The following is a 23,165-nucleotide window of genomic DNA, read 5'->3' on the forward strand; positions in this document are numbered from 1 at the left end:
TTGAGGTGGAAGGGGGAGCTCTACCCTCAGAACATGAGGGGTAATATTTGCGTGGCTCACAAAGACCAGTGAGTACATCATCTGCATTTCCCACAGCTCACCAGAGGAGGGCTCTAACACCAGTTTCGATCCAGCCTTTTCTGTCCCTCAGAGAACACTATTCATTATGGCCAAGTGTTGTAATTTTCCTTAGTATTTTCTTGGAAATGTTGAGGGATGGGGTACCTATTACAAAATTTGGAAATAAATAAATCAGATGAGAAGACTATGCTCCTGAATGATTATTTGGTTTAACAAAGCCCCTTGATTTAATGTGACTATGGATGTGTTGGCTGGAGTGTAGTTTCAGATCTTCCCACTGAACCTACAGGCTTTAAGAAATCAACCCAGGAGTATTTTCCTGTCGAACAAATGGGTTCTTAGATCATACATGTCATTGATCCCAGCTCTCTGCTTCTCCTGAGCTAGGCGATGGATCACTTGGAGTCCTTTATCGCTGAGTGTGATCGGAGAACTGAACTTGCCAAGAAGCGGCTGGCAGAGACACAGGAGGAGATCAGTGCAGAAGTTTCTGCAAAGGTATGTTGGGGAGGTTTTCGCCTTGAGTTACTGGTACAGATCACGGTCTGGTAAGAACTGGGCTGCCGACGGGTTTACAGCTCAACATCAGCACTGATAGTGCATCTTTGGGATGGACACTCTGCCTTGAGTGTCTCCAGTAAAAGGGTGGCTGTCAGTGAGCTCTCAGCTCCCAGGAGCTACTGCTGCTGTTCCTGCCCCCACCATACATACTTTTTAAAGTTTGTGTTTTTAGTAACCTACATAAACCAGAAATGGGAATTGGGGAAATGTTTGAACTTTAGTGCATCCATATCATGGAATGAAGGTAGATCTGTATATAATTGGCCTGGGTGTCAGCTGCATTACTCTTCTGTACTCCCTGTTCAGTAGAACTAAAACTGCTCATTGTTTTTTCCCTTTCAGTTTTGTAAAAGCATTTCTTAGAATATATGCAGTTGCTAACTGGTCCAAAAGTGTTGTTTTATTTCTGAAAGTAAAGACAAATAATTAGGCATTTTGCTTACAGTATAAGTTTCATGTATTTAAACATAGACATTTTATTACTCTTACCCCAAAATATCGAACTGTGTAGGAGACATAAAAAGACACAGCTTGGGAAATAACCAGTGTTGATCCTTGCAGCCATATTGGAAGTGACAGACATGCCGCTGCTTTTATTGAAACATGGTGTACAGGTTTAGTTTATGGTCAGAGTCTCAGTGTTGGCAATAAGGATGTCGTAATTGTCACAATTTATGTAAGCCACCAAGGGTCTTTAACTGTTCTGTTTATTTTCAGTGGAACAGACCAGAAATTCAGCAGGCGACACACTCATTTTCTTTGTATTAAAAATCTTTTGTTTTTTAGATGCCTGTTTACTTGATTATTTCTCTCTCCCCTTAGGCAGAAAAAGTACATGAGTTGAATGAAGAAATAGGAAAACTCCTTGCTAAAGCTGAGCAGCTGGGAGCAGAAGGAAATGTGGATGAATCCCAGAAAATTCTTATGGAAGTGGAAAAAGTCCGTGCAAAGAAAAAAGAAGCTGAGGTTGGTGAGAAAAATGTCTTCGAGAAAGGGGAAACTGAGTAATTCCAGAGAGTTGACTCTGTACTGAAATTTAAGTCATGCCTCTATTTTTGAATCTTAGGAAGGAGTTAAAATAAGGGGAGACATTGACAGGATCCCAGTGCATGCTTGGGCTTGTCTTTACTGTGCCCCCTGGGGTCCCTTTGTAACCTAAGACCAGTCACTTGCCCGATCTGAGCATAATTCCCATGTGTGAGGTTCCATAGAGACCAGTTTTACTGCTTATTCCTCCAGTTCCCTGGGGAGTTGGTGGGCTGTGGTGGTTTTATAGCTTGTGTGACTGGACCACAGTTGTATTGCAGATTGCTGTAAAGAATGAAACCTTGGATGCTGCATCTTCGGTAGAGAGAGCCTGTGCAGGTTGGGGTAGCATACAAGTGGTATTGGCCTGGATGCCAGGCCAGGACACACTGGCAGTGTGGTAGCGGAACAGATCAAGGGCTCAGTGTTTTTTTCACTGGTAACTGTTTTCTTATTAGATTATTTTATCTGTTGGATACCTTGTCCTTGAATCCTCACCACTACAGTTAGAAGTGGCTTGAGAATGGTAGAGCCAGAGTGAGACAGGGTGTGCTCGCCAAGCTTCAGCTCAATGCCAGGCACTTTTTTAGTCGTGAGCAAGCTGGAAGAGGGCCTCCCCTGATGGAGATGGCACTGGAGAATGGGTGGGGGCACAGACAGAAGAGAATGTGAACAGTTGGGTAAGATTAATTAAGAAGAAATGGTGTCTGAATTGGAGAGTGACTGGGTTGTATGGGGTCTCCAGGTAGGGTAAGTTAATCCTGAAGGCCACTTGGCTGAGATCCACAGACTGAGTTTATCGAAGTGGTGGGGGCAGGAGGGCCAGGTAGAGATGAGGAGATGGCATATAGGTGCCTCGGTGTAGGTCTGGTTTTGGTTGTCACCACCTCTGGCTCAGCATGGCATACGTAATAGGATGGTGCCAAGCGTCATGGGTGTTACAACAGTGCTTGCTGAAGGAGTGACAAATTGAAGAGACAGCAATGGGTTTACACATGATGGCGCTGTCATGACACCTTTCCATGGTGCCCCAGCAGCACAGGCTGGAATTGAGGTCAGCAGTGTTTGTTGGAAGGTGGTGCTGCGATAATGCTTCATGCACCTGTCACACCAACATCCCTTTCAGTGATATTCGTAGGTAATATAATCCATTCTTGACGTAAAAGAGAGACAAAAGAATTCGCAATACATATCTGATGTTTTTGTATATAATTGCTTAGATTGATCACACTAAAAGATAAATGAACCCTGGCCCCCGTGCTCAGTGGTTAGAGCAATGGCCTAAGCACCAAAGGGTCGTATGTTCCTTTAAGTTCTTTATAGGAACTAAATCTCTGTATACTTAAATGGGAAATTTGTGTTTATATGTAGTACAGAGTTAGGCTCCCGGAGTTGCTGTTGACAGCTCAGCTGTACCAGGAAGACCAGAGAGTTAGGAGAGACCCTCCGTGGCCTCTTACCACACACTGAAGGCCAGCTCTTTCTGCTTCAAAGAACCAAGCAGACACCAAAGTCTGTGATGGCTCAAAGATTTACACATGGGCTAAAGTAATTGTAGATGTGGCATTCACCACAGATGCCCAGCCAGTCTCCTGGGAAATGTTTTGAATGTGTGGATTAATAGATTACTTACAATCAGGCCTCCCTTTAAGGATAAGTGACTATTGTAATGCATATCTTAAACCTGGATTTGGAAGGAGCATTCTAACTTGGGCACAAGCAGCAGTTTCCATGTCATGTTTCATTTTTTTTCGTGTCATATATTTTGAGCCTGAGTGAGTTACTTCTTGTGATTGGACTCAGACTGAAGTGGCTGCAGGAGGGAACTGGTTTTGTTGTTTTGTTGCGCATACTTTCTTCTTTGAAGAGAGTGTCTAATATTAATTTGTCCTCCCAGATTTTATCTTTTGGCGCTGCATTGGGATATAGCTTCCTAGACATTGGGACACAAATTCTGTGGATGGTGCTCGAGTTTTTGCTTGTTCATTTGGTTTATTTTTTGAAGGACCCTGCTGAAGATTCTCCTGTCTTGCTTCTCTGGTCTTCACTCCCCGCAGTGCCTAAAGACCTGCCTTCACTATTTCCTCGCGAATAGGCAGCCTCCTGCTGGTCTGAATGTTTTGAATTTTCCTTGTTTTAAAATCATGGTTTTTTGATTCTTTCAAAAAAATTTCTTAATTGATTTTTAGAGAGAGAGGGAGAGAGAAAATCGATCCTTTCCATTTATTTATGCATTCACTGGTTGATTTTTATATATGCCCTGACCAGGGATCGAACCTGCAACCTTGGCCTATTGGGACGACCCTCTAACCAACTGAACTGGCCAGGGCTGTTGGTTCATTTTTTAAATAAATGATGAATTTAAATTGGTTAAAAATATCTGAAACTTTGAAATGATCAAATTCTTATTTATTTATTTATTTATTTCTCACTTCTATAGTCCCTTTAAATATTTCCATTTTAGGGGTTGACTATTTGGTGGCATTTTCATCACTCCATTCTCTTTTTCCAGGAAGAATACAGAAATTCTATGCCTGCATCCAGTTTTCAACAGCAAAAGTTGCGTGTCTGTGAAGTCTGCTCAGCCTACCTTGGTCTCCATGACAATGACCGTCGTCTTGCAGACCACTTTGGGGGCAAATTGCACTTGGGGTTCATTCAGATCCGAGAGAAGCTTGATCAGTTGAGGGTAAGAAGTCTTGTGATCTTTTCGCATTTATTTCCTTCTAGAAAACTTTTGTTTTTATCCTAAGAATGTGCCTTGAGTTTTATAGTGAAATAAATGCTCAATTCATCACTTACTCACACAGAGACCTAAGGGGCCTTGGACATTTATTTAGTCTGCATTCCCTTTTTATAAGGATAATGGCAGAGTCCGGTACAGGATGTGGACACCTCTTGCACATCTCCGAAATAACTTCTGTTAGGAGATGGGGGAAAACCAGCAGCCTCTAGTTTTTCTCTTTGGACAGAGGCAATGCATGTGCATGACGAATGGTTAGGCTAGATGGGAGACGACACATCCTGGCCCTTGCCCTGAGCCAACTTAGGCTGAGAAGGTAGTTGTTTTCCTGGGTTAGACTGTAAAACATTTGACATCTTGAATACAGAACACTAAGAAGAAAGGGTGAACATATTTCAGATACTTAGAATTATCGTTCTCCAAACTGACAGGAGTCTTCCCTGCTATGTACTGTGTTAAAGATGGGATGCTGGAAAATAGGAAGGCCTTCCCTCTAGACACCTGAAATCTGGTGGAAGGACAGACATGTGGCACCTAACTGTAGGACACTGATAAGACTGAGACTCTTGTGTGCCTCTCAGGAAGGAGCAGTGGGTAGCAGAGCTCTGCATCGAAGGAGGGGTCCCCGGGAAGGTGATGTGTGATCTCGGCACTGGGCAAGGGAGCTGGGGTGGCAGTGAGGATGTTCTCAGCCACTGGTCTTGACACATTTTATTCCTGTGCTCCCAGTAGGATTTTGAAAATTAATATGCTTTGTCACATGTTTTTAAGTCAGAATTTTTACTTTATTAGTTTATGGATATCAGAGTTGTAAAAATATATGTAGCCAGTAGAACATAAATAACAATTTTGTGTTTGTCCCCATTTAAAAAATCTCCTTAGCATTTGGAAATGTCACATTCCCATTTCTCTCTCTCTCACTCTCTTTCTTTTTTGTTGTTAATCCTCACCTGAGGATATTTTTCCATTGATTTTTAGAGAGAGTTGAAGGGAGGTGGAGAGACAGAGAGAAACATTGACATAAGAGAGACACATTGATTGGTTGCCCCAGAGATTCAGGTGCAACCGAGGCATGTGCTCTTGACCGGAATCGAATCTGGGACCCTTCAGTTCGAGGGTCAACACTCTATCCACCGAGCAAAACCAGCGAGGGCCCATTTCTCCTTTAAATTATAGTTCCATGCCATATCACTCCATAATTTTGTCCTGAAAGCTTTTCATTTCTGTAACGCATATCTACATCAGAAAGGTGAATTTATTAAAATATTTTCCCCTAAAACCTTAAGAACTTAATTACTCAGTTGATCTAGAAAGTATGTTTTATCTTTACAGTGATGAGTAGTATATTGTTGACCAAAACAACACAAGTATATTATAGATTTTGTTAAATAGCTATTAAACTAACAACAGAAAATGTATTTGGAAGGGTAGCTCTAAATGATAAAGAGGGTGGGAGTTCTATGCTCTAATCAGAGATGACTTCACAGTGGTCCCAGAGGTGTTCACATCTCAGAGCCACACACTGAAGTAAATGCGGGGGTATAGAAAATTAAGGCCGTATTTGTCGGGTGGGGAAAGATCGTTTTCCTAGGGAGTGGGAAGAGTTTGGAAAGGAAATGATGCCAGCCTACAGATCTGTTCATGGTCAGATTTTTTTAGGAAGTGCGCATGGAAGCAGAGGTGCTGAGACTTCTATTAATATTAACCTGTCCATTGTGTGTGCCTGCTCCAGGTGCAAGTGGTTGGAGTCCCAGTTGTAGAGCTGCAGGTGCCAGACAGGAAGGTTCTCATAGCTAGAGAGTGCTTCAGGGAGGAAAGCTAGCCTCTCTCAGACCTTGCTGTGCCTTCTCTTCCTGGGGACCTGGCCTGGTTCCAGTCCACACTGAGGTTTAAGATCTTCCTTCATGCCTTCATAGGTATGAGAAGACTGGTGACTGTTTGTCTCATTGGCTCGGGCTTCCCTTCATGACTTCATTTTACTGAGCAAAGAGATCAGGCCATTGAAAGGTTTGAAAGACGTTGGGTTGGGGATGTGCAGGTTGAACTGCTCTGCACTGAGCTGTGTTGATTGTGTTCCAGTAGTGCAAGTGTCTCAAGGCCTCCTCCAGCCCGTTGCATTTTCTTTTCTGTTGGGTTCACAATCAAGCCTAATGAGCCATGTGTTACGATTGGAGGTTCATGGTCCACTTCCCCTGCTTGCTTCCCTGTGAGGCCAGGTCTAAAGGCACCTGAAGACTGACTGCTCCTCGACAGCAGGAGCTTGGCTCCCAGCAACAAGATGTATTTGGTCTGATACCTGTGTTCTCTTTCACCATAAAGTTTTCACCAGAAAACTAACTTTATGGATTGATTTAAAGCAATATGATACATTTTCTGTGACTTAGAAGTACAACATCGCTTAGACTATGCAGTTTCTCGCCCTGGCTGGCAAGCTCAGTGGTTAGAGCGTCAGCTTGGGCGTTGAAGGGTCGCCAGTTTGATTCCTGGTCAAGGGCACGCACGTGGGTTTGCAGGTTCAATCCCTGCCGTTGTTCAGTGCGGGTGTGAGAGGCAATCAGTCAATGTGTCTATCGCACATCCATGTTTCTCTCTCTCTTTCCCTCCCTCCCTCACACCATCCCCCCTTCCTTCCACTCTAAAAATCAATGGAAAAAATATCCTCACTCCTTAGGTGAGGATTAAAAAAAAGAAGGTATGCACTTTGTCACTGAATTTATAAAATGTAATGATAGTCCAGCCAGTGTGGTTCAGTGGTTGAGTGTTGACCTATGAACCAGGAGAACCTAGCTTGATTACTGGTCAGGGCACATGCCTAGGTTGTGGGCTCAATTCCCAGTAGGGGGCATGCCGGAGATGGCCGATCGATGATTGTCTCTCATCATTGATGTTTCTATCTCTCCCTCTCTCTTCCTCTCTGAAATCAATTAAAATATGTTTACAGTTTTTTTAGTGTGATGATGAAGCATTTTAAAATGAGTTTTCCATTTTTCATTGTTTAAGAAGTTTTTAAATTGACCATGTTCCTGTTAAGACTTTCTCTTAGATTTTTAAGTTACCAATACTGAGGTCATATAAATGTGCTTTATTAAGCAATATTTACACTCTAGTAACTTTCTCTTCTCTCATTTTCCAATTTTTCATTTATTTAGAAAACTGTGGCTGAAAAGCAGGAGAAGAGAAACCAGGATCGCTTGAGGAGGAGAGAAGAGAGGGAACGGGAGGAGAGGCTGAGCAGGAGGTGAGCCCGAGATAGCACATAGTAAGGAAACCCCTACTTGCATTGCAGTGTTGCTGATAAACAGTTGAGGTCTGCTAAGTACCTAAGAGGCAGTTAAAAGAAAATAAACCCGCCGAAACCGGTTTGGCTCAGTGGATAGAGCGTTGGCCTGCGGACTGAGAGGTCCCAGGTTCAATTCCGGTCAAGGGCATGTACCTTGGTTGCGGGCACATCCCCGGTGGGAGATGTGCAGGAGGCAGCTGATCGATGTTTCTCTCTCATCGATGTTTCTAACTCTCTATCTCTCTCCCTTCCTCTCTGTAAAAAATCAATAAAATATATTTAAAAAAAAAAAAAAGAAAATAAACCCGCAGCATGTTCAGTTGAGCAAGGTCTTGGCTGGCCTAGAAAGACCTGTGTGCACAGTAGTGCAGCACTGGACTGGGCTATCTTCAGCTGCACAAGAACTCTGGTGACTTAATTCTTACCTGGAAAGATTTAGACACCACCCTCCATCCCCCACCCCCGAGAGTAAAGCATAGAAGAGGGAGAGGAACCTGCTACACCCGGACTCCTGTGGATGTAGCACTCGGCATTAGGACAGGCAGGAACAGGTGTCACGCTGCTATGCCTAGCTGTGCAAGAAGGTCCTTGGGGCTGTTTAGCCTCTGGCATTGACTTGAGTGAAATGGGGCCAGTGGAGGAGGTTGGGACCTGCTGCCTTGTGAGTAAATGCAGGTGGTAGGGGCAGTAGCAGCAAGAATAGTGAGGAGCCAGCTGGGAAAGCTCAGAAGGAGGAGGTGGAAGTTTAATCAGGTGAGGGTGGGAAGGGTCTGGGTATAGAGCTGATAAGATTTCTTGGTAATCAGTTGTGAGGAAAGCAAAGGGGGAATGGAGCTGGTGTCATGGTTCTGGCCTTGAGTGACCATCTACGGAGGTAGCAAAGACTAGGAGCTGTGTGTTGGCGTAAGGAGGATGTAGGGAGTATAAATTGACTCTGGCCATACTCAGTTTGTGTAAGAACATCTACGTAGAGATGTTGAGTCTGGTCGGAGTTCAGGAAGAGACTTGACTTGAGCCAGGAGTAACTGTGCTCTCCTATTGGGCACAGCTCATTGTCCTTGAAAGGCCCAGAAACTGGGTTTTCCTGAAGGACTTCCTCTGTGTGTAACTATGGAAGGATAAATAAGTATAATATTTTTCCCATTAATTACCTAACAGTTTCTGCTTGTAAAGGAACGTAAGCAGTATAGAAATGTACAAGCAAAACATGGAAGCCCCTGTTTACACAGAGGTGACCACTGTGGTGTGGGTTGTGTCTGTGCACTGGCACCTGTGGGACCCTCAGCTGATATCTGAGATCATCCCACAGCAGGTGTGTCCTTAACAGTGACGTGTCATAACAGTATTCTTTTTCCCCCCACCTTCACCCTTTTCATTCACTTCCCCATCCCAGGCCTCCACATATAAGTGAAATCATATAGTATTTGTCTTTGTTTGACCTGTTTCACTTAGCATAATGCCCTCAGGGTCCATCCATGTTGTCACAAATGGGAGGATTTCCTTCTTTTATATGGCTGAATAATATTCCCTTGTGTATGTATCACTTTTCTTTATTCATCTGTCAGTAGACACTTGGTTGGGGTTACAAATAAATACAGTAGTTCCCCCCTTATCTGCAGGAGATAGATAACCTAAACCTGGATGCTTGAAACTGCAGATAGTACTGAGCCCTAAGTAAGCTGTTTTTTTCCTGTGTATGCTCTACGGCTTCTCTTGGCCAGCATCATTACTCCTGTTCTCTGTGGTCAATATTAAGTAGCATAAAGGTGGCTTGAACACAAGCAATGTGGTACTTCACCAGTTGTTCTGATAACCAAGATGGCTACTGAGTGACTTATCAGGCAGGTAACACATACAGCATGGATATGCTTGACAAAGGGATGATTTGTAGAACGGAGTGGGATGCTGCAGGATTTCATCATGCTACTCAGAAGGGTGTGCAATTAAAAACTTATTTTTTCTTTCTGGAATTTTAATGTTTTCAGACTGAGGTTGACCGTGGGTAACTGAAGCTGCAGAAAATGAAAGGAAAGGGGGGACTACTTTACCTAGAAGTGGAATTGCTGGGGCATTGGTGGGTCTAGTTTTAATTCTTCAAGGAATTTCCATCATGGCTGCATTAATCTACATTTCCACCAACAGTGTATGAGGGTTCCCTTTCCTTTTCTGGTTGGGGGGGTGGGGGGGGACTCATTTTGGTCTTTTTTTTTTTTTAATTTTTTAAACAATTGATTTCAGAGAGGAAGGGAGAGGGAGAGAGAGAGAGAAACATCAACAATGAGACCCACTGGGGATCGAGTCCACAACATGGGCATGTGCCCTTGACCGGAATTGAACCCAGGACCCTTGAGTCCACAGGCCAACGCTCTATACACTGAGCCAAACCAGCTAGGGCCAATTTTAGTTTTTGATGACCACTTTTATGTTTTTATAAAACTATTTTGAACAGTTATGCCGAAACCGGTTTGGCTCAGTGGATAGAGCATCAGCCTGCGGACTGAAAGGTCCCAGGTTCGATTCCGGTCAGGGGCATGTACCTGGGTTGTGGGCACATCCCTGGTGGGAGATGTGCAGGAGGCAGCTGATCGATGTTTCTCTCTCATCGATGTTTCTAACTCTCTCTCTCCCTTCCTCTCTGTAAAAAATCAATAAAAATATATTAAAAAAATATTTTGAACAGTTATTCTAGAAATCATCTTTGTATATGTTTTGAGTGTTAAAAAATTCCTTAGAATTTCTGGCATAAAGGAATTTAACAAATAAATATTGGTAGGTGTTACAGAAATTGCTTTCCAAGTGGCTTTATTAAATCACCTCAAGCCACACGGTATAAGAGCATGTTTTGTCACTTCCTCCTCAGCCCATGTTGGTGGCAATCATGTAAACTTTTGATGTGGACACTGTAAAATGAGGTCTCATTACTATGTGCATTTTTTGAATTGCTGATGGTATACTATTACCCAAGGACCTCATCTGGCAGTGAGCCTGTGTTTGGAACTTGAGGTCTTGCTTTAACTTCGGTGTCATGGTGACTTTTGCTTCTACTCAGCCCTGTGTCTGTTAGGTGACTGCTTTGTTGTGCTGGCGTCCACTATAAAGACTTCGCAGAGTCAATTATTGAACTCAAGGTGCTTGGGCCTGTCCTTTTGCCAAAAGCAGCTAAGAGCTGGGGGTTGGAGGTGGACTTCATTTTGTAAGCATTGACACTTGGTGCCACAGGCCTGAGGACAAGTGAAACGCTAGAAGATAACAGGTTTCTGTGGGAAGTCGACCCTCCTTCACCTTGTAGAATTGGGACTCCTCCCCTGAGATGTGAGGGATGGGGCTGTTTTGGGGAAAATGTTCATTATTTTTCTCCCTTCATTTTAGGTCTGGATCAAGAACCAGAGATCGCAGGAGGTAGGTTTCCAGATCCAGTTAATCCCTAGCCGGTTTGGCTCAGTCGATAGATAGAGCATTGGCCTGTGGACTGAAGGGTCCTGGGTTCTATTTTGGTCAAGGGCATGTACCTCAGTTGCAGGCTTGATCCTGGATTCTACTAGGGGTCTGTGTGGGGGGCAACCAAATGATGTCTCTCTCACGTTGATGTTTCTCTGTCTCTCCCCCTCCCTTCCATTTCTCTAAAAATAAATGGAAAAATATCCTCAGGTGAGGATTAAAAACAAACAGATCCATTTAAGTGTTCTCAGTCACAGGTTCTTTTCCACATGCATTTTTCTTCTTCTTTATTTTAGAGAGGAAGGTGGGAAGGGTCTGGTCATAATTCTTTTCTGACCAGAGATTAACTGATGGCACTATTTTGAACCCAAGCTGTAAGGAGGAAAGGAGAGAGAGCAGAAAAGCATCAAGCTGAATGTGCTGAGAGAGGAGGGTCGTTGGGGTGGGGCCACCACAACCTTCAGAGCCTCTGGTCTACTGCAGGTCACGTTCCCGGGACCGGCGTCGGAGGAGGTCAAGATCTACCTCCAGAGAACGACGAAAGCCTTCCAGGTCCCGGTCCCGAGACAGACACCGGCGTCACCGCAGTCGTTCCCGGAGTCACAGCCGGGGCCACCGCCGGACTTCCAGGGACCGGAGTGCGAAATACAAGTAACTACTCTGACTTCTTCAGTAGCTGCAACCAGGAGTGAGCCCTTTCTCTTTGTGTTCCCAGGGTCTGCTGGGGTCCGTCAGCCATGCCTGTTGCTCAGGAGACTGGCTGGGCATCTGTGGGACTGAGTATTGGGGCCTTGAGGAGTGGTGAATGGAACCCAAAGTCCTGGGAGCCCTAAGCTGAGAGCAGCAGATGGATTCAGGGATGGGACAACTGAGAGGCTGTGGGGGTGGTCACACATGAGCATGGCCCCACCAGGTGCCTGACACACGCAGGGCCTATCAACTCACCATCACTGAGGCTTGTGCCCTGCTTATCTCTGTTGTGGTTTTTCTAAGGGAAAACACACCACTGGTAACCACTGTTACAACTTTGGTATATGCTTGGGTTTAGTCTCTTTTTTTTCCATTGTGTTTTTACATAATGGGTCATATTCCGTATGTGGACCTTTTGTTGCATTTTCCTTTGCTCTGTTTATGTTATAGCTGCTACTAGAAATCTTTTCAAATGTCACTTTTTTAGTGGCTATGGGCTGGGCATGAGATGGCAGGCCTGACTGCTCTCTGGCGTGCTAGGGAGCCTTCCTTGGTGGGGTGGGTCTTGGCCTTCCTTGACCTGGTGTTGAGGGGCATCTGAGGAGACAGTCAGAAGGGAGACAACAGCCTCTGCTGAGCCTCTGGTTCCCATTTCCCAGGTTCTCCAGAGAGCGGGCGTCGAGGGAGGAGTCCTGGGAGCGAGGTCGGAGCGAGCGTGGGGCCACCGACTGGAGGCTTGAAAGCTCCAACGGGAAGACATCGGAGGAGAAGGAGGCTGGAGAGATCTGAGCCTATGCCTGGGCGCTGTAAATAGTCTGATAAATGTTGGACACGGCCTGAAGTTACCCTTTATATTTGCTGAATACAACTCATCTTTTGTAGTTTAAAATTTCTATTGTTTTGGAGCTAGCTGTGAGTTTCTAGAGATGTACAGAATTACTCCTGTGTTCTGCGGTTATGTTGAGTAGGAATAAATAAATCTGACTGACTGCCTCCTGAATGCTGCAATGGGGTCTCTGCTGTCCCTGTATGTTCTAGACCAGGGGTGGGCAAACTTTTTGACTCGAGGGCCACAATGGATTTGCAAACTGGACCAGAGGGCCGGAACAAAAGCATGGATGGAGTGTTTGTGTGAACTAATATAAATTCAAAGTAAACATCATTACATAAAAGGGTACGGTCTTTTTTTTTTTTTTTTAGTTTTATTCATTTCAAACGGGCCGGATACGGCCCGCAGGCCGTAGTTTGCCCACGGCTGTTCTAGACCCTTCACCTCAGCCTTCACATATGGTGACAGTGGGCACTGTCTCAGTGAGCTTTGCTCATCTTCAGAAATTATAACTTACTGTTGGGACTCCCCTTTGACTTTGGTCATCTGACACCCTACCTCCCCTTGCCCTAATGACTGGATCCAGATATGCCTGGCTCCACCCCTCAGTGCAGACCACAGGCTCCACTAGGGAGGAGGTAGGCACTCCGTCTGCCCACATTTCTTTTTTTTTAATATATTTTTATTGATTTCAGAGAAGAAGGGAGAGGGAGACAGAGAGAGAAACATCAGTGATGAGAGAGAATCATTGATCGGCTGCCTTCTGCATGCCCTCTTGGGTTGGGAAGTGCACACAAGTGGTGGAAAGCCTTGAGTGGGTTAAGGGTGGTTCTGGGAGGGGCAAGTCAGAGGGAATAAGAGCTGGAGTAATGGGTTCCTGTCTCAGTTGTATAGCCTGGCCTGTGACAGGCAGGGGCTGGACTGAAGCTGGCAGAAGACATTCCCAGCTCGGGCAACTTGGGTGGGTAGGGGGGTACACAGGCAGGAGACTGGGCAGGGCTGTAGAAGTACCACTCGCCACCTTCATCCTCTGGAGGAGTGGGTTTTTTGTGTGTTTTTTTAAATAAGTTTTTATTGATTTCAGAGAGGAAGGGAGAGGAAGAGTTAGAAACACCAGTGATGAGAAAAATTCATTGATCGGCTCCAGCTGCACAGCCCCATACTGGGGATCAAGCCTGCAACCCGGGCATGTGCCCTTGACTGGAATCAAACCCAGGACCCTTCAGTCTACAGGCTGTCACTCTATCCACTGAGCCAAACCAGCTAGGGCTCTTTTTTTTTTTTTTTAATCCTCGAGTGAGAATATTTTTTTCCATTGATTTCTAGAGAGAGTGGAAGGGATGGGGGCGAGAGAGAGGGAGAAACATCTATGTGAGACACATTGATTGGTTGCCTCTCACAGGCACCCCAACTAGAGGTAGGGATTGGACCTGTACGCTTGACCAGAAATCGAACCCTTGACCCTCCAGTGTGCTGGCTGACACTCTAGCTACTGAGCCACACTGGCCAGGACAGGGTTTCTTTTTATTACAGTAAAATATATGTAAATTTTACTGTTTTAAGCATTTGTAATTACATCTGAATGGCATTAAGTGTAGTCATGTGTTGTGCATGGAGCGGGGGGTGGTTTTGAAAAGGCAGATGTCCCTGGATTTAGGAGTAGGCCTGGGGTTCCAGCCAGAAGGCAGGTGGGGCTGAGGTCAAGACAGCCGCTAGAAAGGCTTGGAGGGCTACAGCTCCTCCCTGCACACCTGGCCTCTCCAGTTAATCCAGGACCAGGTGGTCTGGGCCCTTGTGCTAGGAGGACGGGATCCAGACTGCCCAGCTCTTACAACCCTAGTGCAGAAGGTACCACCCACCTGCCCCTGGCGCACTCAAGCCCTTGAGTCTCATGGGTTCCAAGCACTCGCCAAGCTCTTGGGTGCCAGGAGAGCAGCGAACAGTGGCCTTGCCCTCTGGGTGGGCACAGAGGAGGTTAGACTGATGGGGGCAGTGCACAACATGGCACAGGCATGAGGGTGCTTCAACCCCTAATGCTCACCTGGGGTCTCAGCAGAGAAGAGTTTCCAGGTGGAAGCTCCGGGGGAATGACACAGAGGGTGCCAAGAGGAGGCCACCCATGTACCAAGAGGGGGTTTGGCCTGGAGGGGACCCACTCCACCTTGAGTCCCCTCTAAAAATAAAAAATGTGGGAACTACTTGTTTGCAGAGAAGAAACAGGGATGCCGGTCAGGGCCATTGCAGTCCCTGAGGAGAAGTGGTAGGCAAAGCCAACAGATACGGATCCTCCAGGGTCGTGGTAGGTTCCAGGCCCCTTAGGTTTACCCTAGTTACTGTACTCTTAGGGACTCCCCTGCGTACACCTCGTTTCTGGTCAGTGTAGGAAGACATGGTCATAAGCACCTACTGTGGGTTGTGGGGTCTCCTAACCCTGCATTAGAGGCCCCAGGGTGTCCTGGGGAAGGGACCCTGCAGCTAGGGTAAGCAGGGCTTCTGGGGCTGCCCTCCCTACTCACACTGGGATCTCTGGCCAGGCTCAGGCTGCAATCTGAGGAAGGAAGGGCTGGGGAAACTGCTGGCCCTGAAGCCTGCATGGGAGCTCATAGGCTCCAGAGCAGAGCCTGACCTTGGGGTGCACCCTCCCTGGCTTTCACCAGCTTGTCCTGGACCCTCACTGCATCATGTGGAAATGTGGGTATCCTCTCTCCGGTAGCAGGCTGCTCAGTAGCTGGTGCACTTGCCTGGGTCTGGGAGCTGGGGGAGCTTCCTAGAGGTGGGGCCCTGCCATAGTTCAGGCAAGTGGGGAAGGGATATGCAGGGGAAGTGCCTCGCCTGGGAGGAGGATGGTGGCCACAGTGGGGTTTGGGATCTGTGGAGATGGAATGGCTCTCAGACTTGATAGTGTCTGAATTATTAGAGGATTTGTTAAAACAGGCTGCTCTTCCCTTTCCTTCCCTGCATCTGCCAGCTTCCCTCCTGCCTTTGTCCCTTTGCCCATGTCTCCCTGCCTGCCTGACTTCCACACTGAGCATCGGGGCTGCCCTCCCAAGGAGGTTGTGCCATCCTCACAGTCCAGGAGGGGAGCAGTGGTAAGGGGAGTTCTCCCACCATGACCGGGGCCACCTTTTATTTTGAGATATAATCAATAAATGTATTAGTTTCAGGTGTACAGCATAATGACTTGACACTTGTAAGGTGCTAAATGATCACCACAATAAGCCATCGCCACACAGTCACAAAATTTTTTTCTTGTGCCCAGAACTTTTAAACTCTGTCAGCAACTTTCAAATGTACAGTACAGTATTGTATACTATATATATAATAATACTGTATAATACAACACAGTATTATATTTTCCTGGGCCTCCTGAGCCCTCAAGTCTCTCCTTTGGGAAACTCCCCCCGCATCCCCCAAAGGTCCAGCATGTCTGGGACTTAAGACCAATCTGCCCCCTCCCCCCTAGTTGGGTCCAGCCTCTCCCTACTGAAGAGAGCACAATGTAGTTACCACTTTCTTTGTCAATTGTTCCCTCTTACATCTCAGTCTTCTCCCTAGGCCACTTCCTTTCTGCCTCAAGTGCATTCTGTAGTAGAGTTGGCGCTGGGTGAGGCAAGTAAGGCACCAGGAACACAAAATTGAAAGGTGTGCAGGGGCTGCAGTCTAAATTTATTCTGACCTTTAAAAAAATGTTTTAAATATTTTTATTGATTTTAAAGAGGAAGGGAGAGGGAGAGAGAGAGAGAAACATCAATGATGAGAGAGAGTCATTGATTGGCTACCTCCTCTTGCCCCACACAGGGGACCCAGCCTGCAACCTGGGCATGTGCCCTGACCGGGAATCAAACCATGACCACCTGCTTCATAGGTTGACGCTAAACCACACTGGCTGGGCTATTCTGACCTATTTTTTTAACAATAAAATTATTATTTATATTTTTGCTGTAAATGTAAAAAACACTATAAATGTAGTTTTTCATTTGTAAACTCAGTTAACAGTTACCATATGAGCCAGCAGTTCCATTCCGAGGCATACACCCAAGGTTTTGTCCACACAAAACCTTGTTATATATTTTTGTTGCAGCAGCATTCATAATAGTGAAAAGGTGAAAGCAACCCAAGTGTCCATCAACTAATGAATGGATAAACAAAAGGTGGTCTATCCATACAATGGAATAATACTCAGCCATGGAAAGGAATGTGCTGATATGTTACAACATGGATGAGCCTTGGAAACTTTATGCTCAGTGAAAGAATCTATACACAAAAGATCACATACTATATGAGTCCATTCATATAAAATAATCTGACCTATTTTTTTAAAAATATATTTTATTTATTTTATTTTATTGATTTTTTTTTTAAAATATATTTTATTGATTTTTTACAGAGAGGAAGGGATAGGGATAGAGAGTTAGAAACATCAATCAGCTGCCTCCTGCACACTCCCCACTGGGGATGTGCCCGCAACCAAGGTACATGCCCTTGACTGGAATCGAACCTGGGACCCTTGAGTCCACAGGCCGACGCTCTATCCACTGAGCCAAACCAGTCAGGGCTATTTTATTGATTTTTTACAGAGAGGAAGGGAGAGAGATAGAGAGTTAGAAACATTGATGAGAGAGAAACATCGATCAGCTGCCTCCTGCACATCTCTTACTGGGGATATGCCCGCAACCCAGGTACATGCCCTTGACCGGAATCGAACCTGGGACCTTTCAGTCCGCAGGCTGATGCTCTATCCACTGAGCCAAACCGGTTTCGGCATCTGACCTATTTTTAAGTTTGCTAATTCTATAACTATGTTTTGTCTCTTAAACATATATTGAATTTTTAAAAAACACATTTCTTAGTGATTTCAGAAAGGAAAGGAGAGGGAGAGAGAGAAACATCAATGATGAGAGAGATCAGTTGTCTCCTGCACGCCCCCTACTGGGGATCGAGCCCACAGCCCCAGCAACCTGAGCATGTGCTCTGACCAGGAATCGAACCCTGACCTCTCGGTTTACAGGTCACTGCTCAACCATTGGGGCTAACCATTAATTTTTGATGGCTATATTCTTCATTTCTAAAAGCTTTTTTTCACATGTGTTATGTCATTTTTTATATTTTATGGCTCCCTGCAGGTATTTAAAATCTTGTCTCTAATCCTGTATACATAGTAAGCTTACTTGTAATTTAGTCTGACATCTTCTGTGCCTAACACTTTTGTGGGTCAGTTCTGCTGCCCTGGGCTTGTGTGCCTGTGGCTTTATACATGGTGCCTTATTTCCATGTGCTCTGTGAGTTGACGCTTGTTGCCTTTTGTAGCCTATAATTGTCTTTATCAAGGGAAGATTTATTTGCCAGGTGCCTGGCATCTACGAGAGAAGCCCAGGATCATCTATACAAATAAAAGGGTAATATGCTAATTAGACCAGACATCTTCTGGACATCTTTCTGGACATCCTTCCACACAAAGTCACAGCGGCTGCAAGAGCCGAGGGCTGGTGGCGCGGGAGAGGCGGTGGCATGGCCTTCCGCAGAAGCAGTGGGAGAGGGGGCTGTGCCATCCCAGTCATAGTGCTGCCCCTTCTGCAGAGGCAGCCAGAGACAGTGGCATGGGCCGGGTCCTGGTGCCATGCCTCTGCAGAGGTTGGATGGGGTGCAACCTGCTGTGCCTCAACCTCCCACAGCCCCTCTCCCAGCCGGCCTGGCCCCAGATTGCCCCCCATCCACCAGTGGATGAGTGGCAGGGCCAGTGCTAAGCAGCAAGGGCCGAGGGCCGGCAGCCGTGGTGGTGGTGGTGGCGGCAGCAGAAGGGTGATGCAGGTGGCACCTTCCCCTGATGGGCCTGGTCGCCTCCCACAGAGGACATCAGTAGGACATCCTCTGAGGGCTCCCAGATTGTGAGAGGGGGGCAGGCTGGACTGAGGGACCCCCCCCGCCAGTGCACGAATTTTTGTGCACCGGGCCTCTAGTTTTAAATGAAATCCACAGCCTGAGAAATGTGTGGGGGATCACTCAGGTGATATGAATTTGGACTGCAAAGCCAGAAAGTATCAGCTTGTGGTTTCTATTTATCAGTGAGTTATGTTCTCTTCTGCTGAACACCAATGTGGTTTTATTTTTTACCAGCCCCCAAGTTTGGGGAAAATGAATTGTCCAGTGGGTGTAGTCCACTGCTTTTTGGGGCCCTAGCTTTATGCGCAAGAGTCACATCACCTTATGTTGGTGCTTTTAACCCATGAGCCCATGAAGAAGAAAATCCCAGCTCACTGTAAGTTTGCTAGTTTGGCAAACACGTCAGGACCCAAGTAGTTTCAATGCTGTGACCACCTCTCTGGGTTTCTCACCTTTACTTGGTTTTTGGCCTGAAAATTCCTTAGATCTCATTTGCTCTTTGATGTCTCTAAGAAGGTTTAAAGCATTTATCCAGCATGTTCAGTTATCCAGTAGCTTCTTTTCCCAGGTTGGAAATAGCAGTTCAGATCAGGCAAAGCCTTGGAACAGTGACAGGGCCCAGAGGCCTGAAGGAAGAGCTGGGTGTATCTGGAGGAAGGTTCTCCACCCTCTATACACACATCAAAAAAAAAGAAAAAATGGCCCTAACTCTTTGGCCCAGTGGAGAAAGCATCGGCCTGTGGACTGAAGGGTCCCAGGTTCAATTCCGGTCAAGGGCACATGCCCCGGTTGTGGGCTTGATCCCTAGTAGTGGGTGTGCGGGAGGCAGCTGATCAATGATTCTCTCTCATCATTGATGTTTCTATCTTTCTCTCCCCCTCTCCCTTCCTCTCTGAAATAAATAAAAATATATTTAAAAAAAACAACAAAAAATGGGCAGTAATTTCAATGTTTAAAATGGATTGACTGCCTTCTACAGGTCTATAGTAGAAGGGCTTCTATGGGTTACTTTAATAACAGTACAAAGTGGGCAAAGGGCACAAATGGGCGATTCCCACAGAGCAGTAGAGATGGAGACAATACTGACCTTCGCAAATGATCGAATAAATGGAAGCTACCAAACATGGAGAACAGAGGAGGGGATGCAGGCACCAGCCTCCTGCTAATGAAACTGTAAGGAAGGCAATTTTGGTAATATTATCAAAAAGCCATAGCATTGGACATAGCATTACCCCAGAAATTCCACTTCTATAAAAATGCCCCAAGGAAAAATTATGTTTGTATGTTTGTGTGTAATATTTTAGCTACAAATATTCAGGACAAGGCTTCTGCAAACTATTTGTATACTATAATTTGTATACTATAGTAAATGAAAAACGTACATACAAATGAAAAATTACTCATACTCCCGACCACTTTCCTTTTCTGGGTATATATAAAGTTTGTTGACAATTTTCCTCTCCTGTCCTTTTAGTCCCATGCTTGTGGAAAACTCCTGCCAACATTGAGTGTGTCTTGTTTTCAAGTTTTCTTGTGATTATATCAATATAAAAATTGATTTATACTCTACACATTGGCCTGCAGCACGCTGTTATATAAATGTCTTGGCATTGTGCTCGCTTCGGCAGCACATATACTAAATGTCTTGGCATTGTTCATGTCTATGTCCAAAGACTGACCTCATTCTCTGACAGGCTATGTGATTCTACCATAATTATTTAACTTCTATCATTTCTCTGTTCCAATAAACAGTTCTGCGAAGAACATCCTGTACATAACATCTTCATATATGTGTGCCACTATTTTCTGTAGGATAAATTCCCAGAAGGATTGCAGGCTCAGAAAATTTGCACTTTTTGGATTTAAAGGATAAGATGCGTGGTGTGCTAGTGCCTGCTTAGATTATCTCATGTTGAATTGTCAGGAATTCGGAGAGCTGATTGTTAAACACAACCACTACTAAAAATTAAATTATGTTAATTTAGAAATAAATAGGTCATGTTAAAAACAAAGCTAATAGCCCAACCAGCATGGCTCAGTGGTTGAGCATCAACCTATGAACCAGGAGGTCACGGTTCAGTTCCCAGTCAGGGCACATGCCTGGGCTGCAGACTCAATCCCCAGTACGGGGCGTGCAGGAGGTAGCCAATGATGATTTTTCTCTCATCATAGATGTTTCTATCTCTCCCTTCCTCTCTGAAATCAATAAAAATATATTAAAACAAAAAAACAAAAAAGCTCATAAATACTGAAAACTCATTATTTTCTAATTTTGCTGTTATCTATGTTCACATCTCTCTCTGTTTTTTTTTTTAACAGCAGGCCCCGGGGTCGTGTCTACAGGGTCCGGACTAGAGCGACTTCATGGTATTCCCCTTACTAAAAAAACGTGTGTATTAGGAGGAGAGAGGGGGAAAAAAGAGGAAAGAAGGAAAAAAAAAAAATAAAACCCCTTAACTAAGTGCCAGGAGGGTAGTTAATCACTTTAACTACGAACAATCACGCTTAAGCTACATAATCTTTACTCCCTGGGATGGAGATAAGAAACGCCCTAACCTTTGGAATAGAAATTGATAGGATTAAAATCAACTGGTATAAATACAGATGTAACAAGACAAAAGACAGAACCTGGCTGGAGATCCTGGCTAGAACCTGGCTAGAGAACCTGGCTAGGCTGCTGATCAACTGAATGCTGTCTCCGTGTCATTCCTTCTTTGCCAACTCTGTCCACACCTTTGGGAACCCCTGGACCTGCTGGGGTTGGACCCCAACATCTGGCGCCAGTCTGAGCGGTGATGGCGGTGGCAGCGGCAGTGGGGGCTGCGGGCGGTTGGGGCTCCGGGCCGGGGCGGCGGCGCCATCTTGTGCCCGGGGCCGGTGGGGAGGCCAGGGAGGCGGCCCCGGGGGGCGCAGGGGACTATGGGAATGGCCTGGAGTCTGAGGAACTGGAGCCTGTGGAGCTGCTGCTGGAGCCCGAGCCGGAGCCCGAGCCTGAAGAGGAGCTGTTCTGGCCCCGTGCCCCACTGGGCACCCCAGGCCCTGGGCCTGGCTCGGAAGTCCCCGGCCGCCAGGAGGAGGAGGAGGACCCAGGGGACGGCGCCATTGAAGACCCAGAGCTGGAAGAGATTAAAGCTCGAGTCAGGGAGATGGAGGAAGAAGCTGAGAAGCTAAAAGAGCTACAGAACGAGGTAGAGAAGCAGATGAATATGAGTCCACCTCCAGGCAATGCTGGCCGAGTGAGCATGTCTATCAAAGAGAAGATGGAGGCTGATGCCCGTTCCATCTATGTTGGCAATGTGGACTATGGTGCAACAGCAGAAGAGCTGGAAGCACACTTTCATGGCTGTGGTTCAGTCAACCGTGTTACCATACTCTGTGACAAATTTAGTGGCCTTCCCAAAGGGTTTGCATATATAGAGTTCTCAGACAAAGAATCAGTGAGGACTTCCCTGGCCTTAGATGAATCCCTATTTAGAGGAAGACAAATCAAGGTAATCCCAAAACGAACCAACAGACCAGGGATCAGCACAACAGACCGGGGTTTCCCACGAGTCCGATACCGTGCCCAGACCAGCAACTACAACAGTTCCCGAGCTCGATTCTACAGTGGTTTTAACAGCAGGCCCCGGGGTCGTGTCTACAGGGGCCGGGCTAGAGCGACTTCATGGTATTCCCCTTACTAAAAAAACGTGTGTATTCTGTTCACATCTCTTTTATCTGGACAATAGAAATACAACTCAATAGCAGCTGCTATGCATCTCTTTAATTTCCTGTTCAGTGATAGCATATTGATAGTTAGAAATCAACCATGATGGCAATATTTACACCATGGAAACTGGCAAATGCTACAAACCAGCCCTCTTCCCCTTTTTCCAAAGTACCACTAACTAAACATTTACTGGCCTACAACTGTATACAACTGAATTAAAATTATATATTATTTAAAAGTTCTATGTTAAGTTATAATCCTACAGAAGTGTATTTGGGTCTTGCTTTTTAAATATATTTTCATTACAGGTATCTCGTTGTTACTGAGCATTTTAACTTCCATGGCTTTGTGTATCATTGCAAATGTCTTGGCCATTGGTATATGGCGGTTTGCCTGTTATTACTTTGGCTTATTTTTCTGTAGGGTTGACTGACTTTAAAAAGAAAAAGGTGGAGGAGAGGAGGATGAGAAAAAGTTTGGAGGTGTAGTAGTAATAACCTTTTTAAAAATGCCCTAGCCGGTTTGGCTCAGCGGATAGAGCGTCGGCCTGCGGACTGAAAGGTTCCAGGTTCGATTCCAGTCAAGGGCATGTACCTTGGTTGCAGGCACATCCCCAGTGGGGGGTGTGCAGGAGGCAGCTGGTCGGTGGTTCTCTCTCATCGATGTTTCTAACTCTATCCCTCTCCCTTCCTCTCTGTAAAAAATCAATAAAATATATATATATAAATATATATATATTTTATTGATTTTTTTATAAAAAATCAATATATAAAAAAATATATATATATTTTATTGATTTTTTTACAGAGAGGAAGGGAGAGGGATAGAGAGTTAGAAACATCGATGAGAGAGAACCACCGACCAGCTGCCTCCTGCACACCCCCCACTGAGGATGTGCCCGCAACCAAGGTACATGCCCTTGACTGGA

General features: G+C 45.5%; 2 protein-coding genes across 6 annotated transcripts in view; both read left to right on the plus strand.

The window, feature by feature from the left end:
* LUC7L (LUC7 like) overlaps positions 1-12,812 on the plus strand; it is a 30,278-nt gene extending 17,466 nt beyond the window's left edge. For 3 of the 5 annotated variants that reach the window (XM_081089792.1, XM_081089795.1, XM_081089794.1), the window contains 7 exons: positions 469-579; positions 1,465-1,608; positions 4,181-4,357; positions 7,561-7,649; positions 11,061-11,090; positions 11,613-11,817; positions 12,479-12,812. In XM_081089792.1, coding sequence (XP_080945918.1) covers positions 469-579; positions 1,465-1,608; positions 4,181-4,357; positions 7,561-7,649; positions 11,061-11,090; positions 11,613-11,784 — 723 coding nt within the window. In that variant the 3' untranslated portion in view covers positions 11,785-11,817; positions 12,479-12,812. The remainder of the gene's footprint in view (positions 1-468; positions 580-1,464; positions 1,609-4,180; positions 4,358-7,560; positions 7,650-11,060; positions 11,091-11,612; positions 11,818-12,478) is intronic. The other 2 variants (XM_081089791.1, XM_081089793.1) reach the window with 1 other exon arrangement.
* An 8,465-nt stretch (positions 12,813-21,277) lies between these two features.
* On the plus strand, positions 21,278-22,211 carry LOC308518195 (polyadenylate-binding protein 2-like; the record flags this gene model as incomplete). The annotated part of the gene is made up of 1 exon (XM_081089796.1): positions 21,278-22,211. Exon 1 carries the CDS (start codon positions 21,324-21,326, stop codon positions 22,209-22,211), a length of 888 nt encoding a protein of 295 aa, XP_080945922.1. The 5' UTR covers positions 21,278-21,323.
* Positions 22,212-23,165: the final 954 nt, after the last annotated feature.

This window comes from Myotis nattereri (genome assembly GCF_964212035.1).
Source record: "Myotis nattereri genome assembly, chromosome: 4".
NCBI lineage: Eukaryota > Metazoa > Chordata > Mammalia > Chiroptera > Vespertilionidae > Myotis > Myotis nattereri.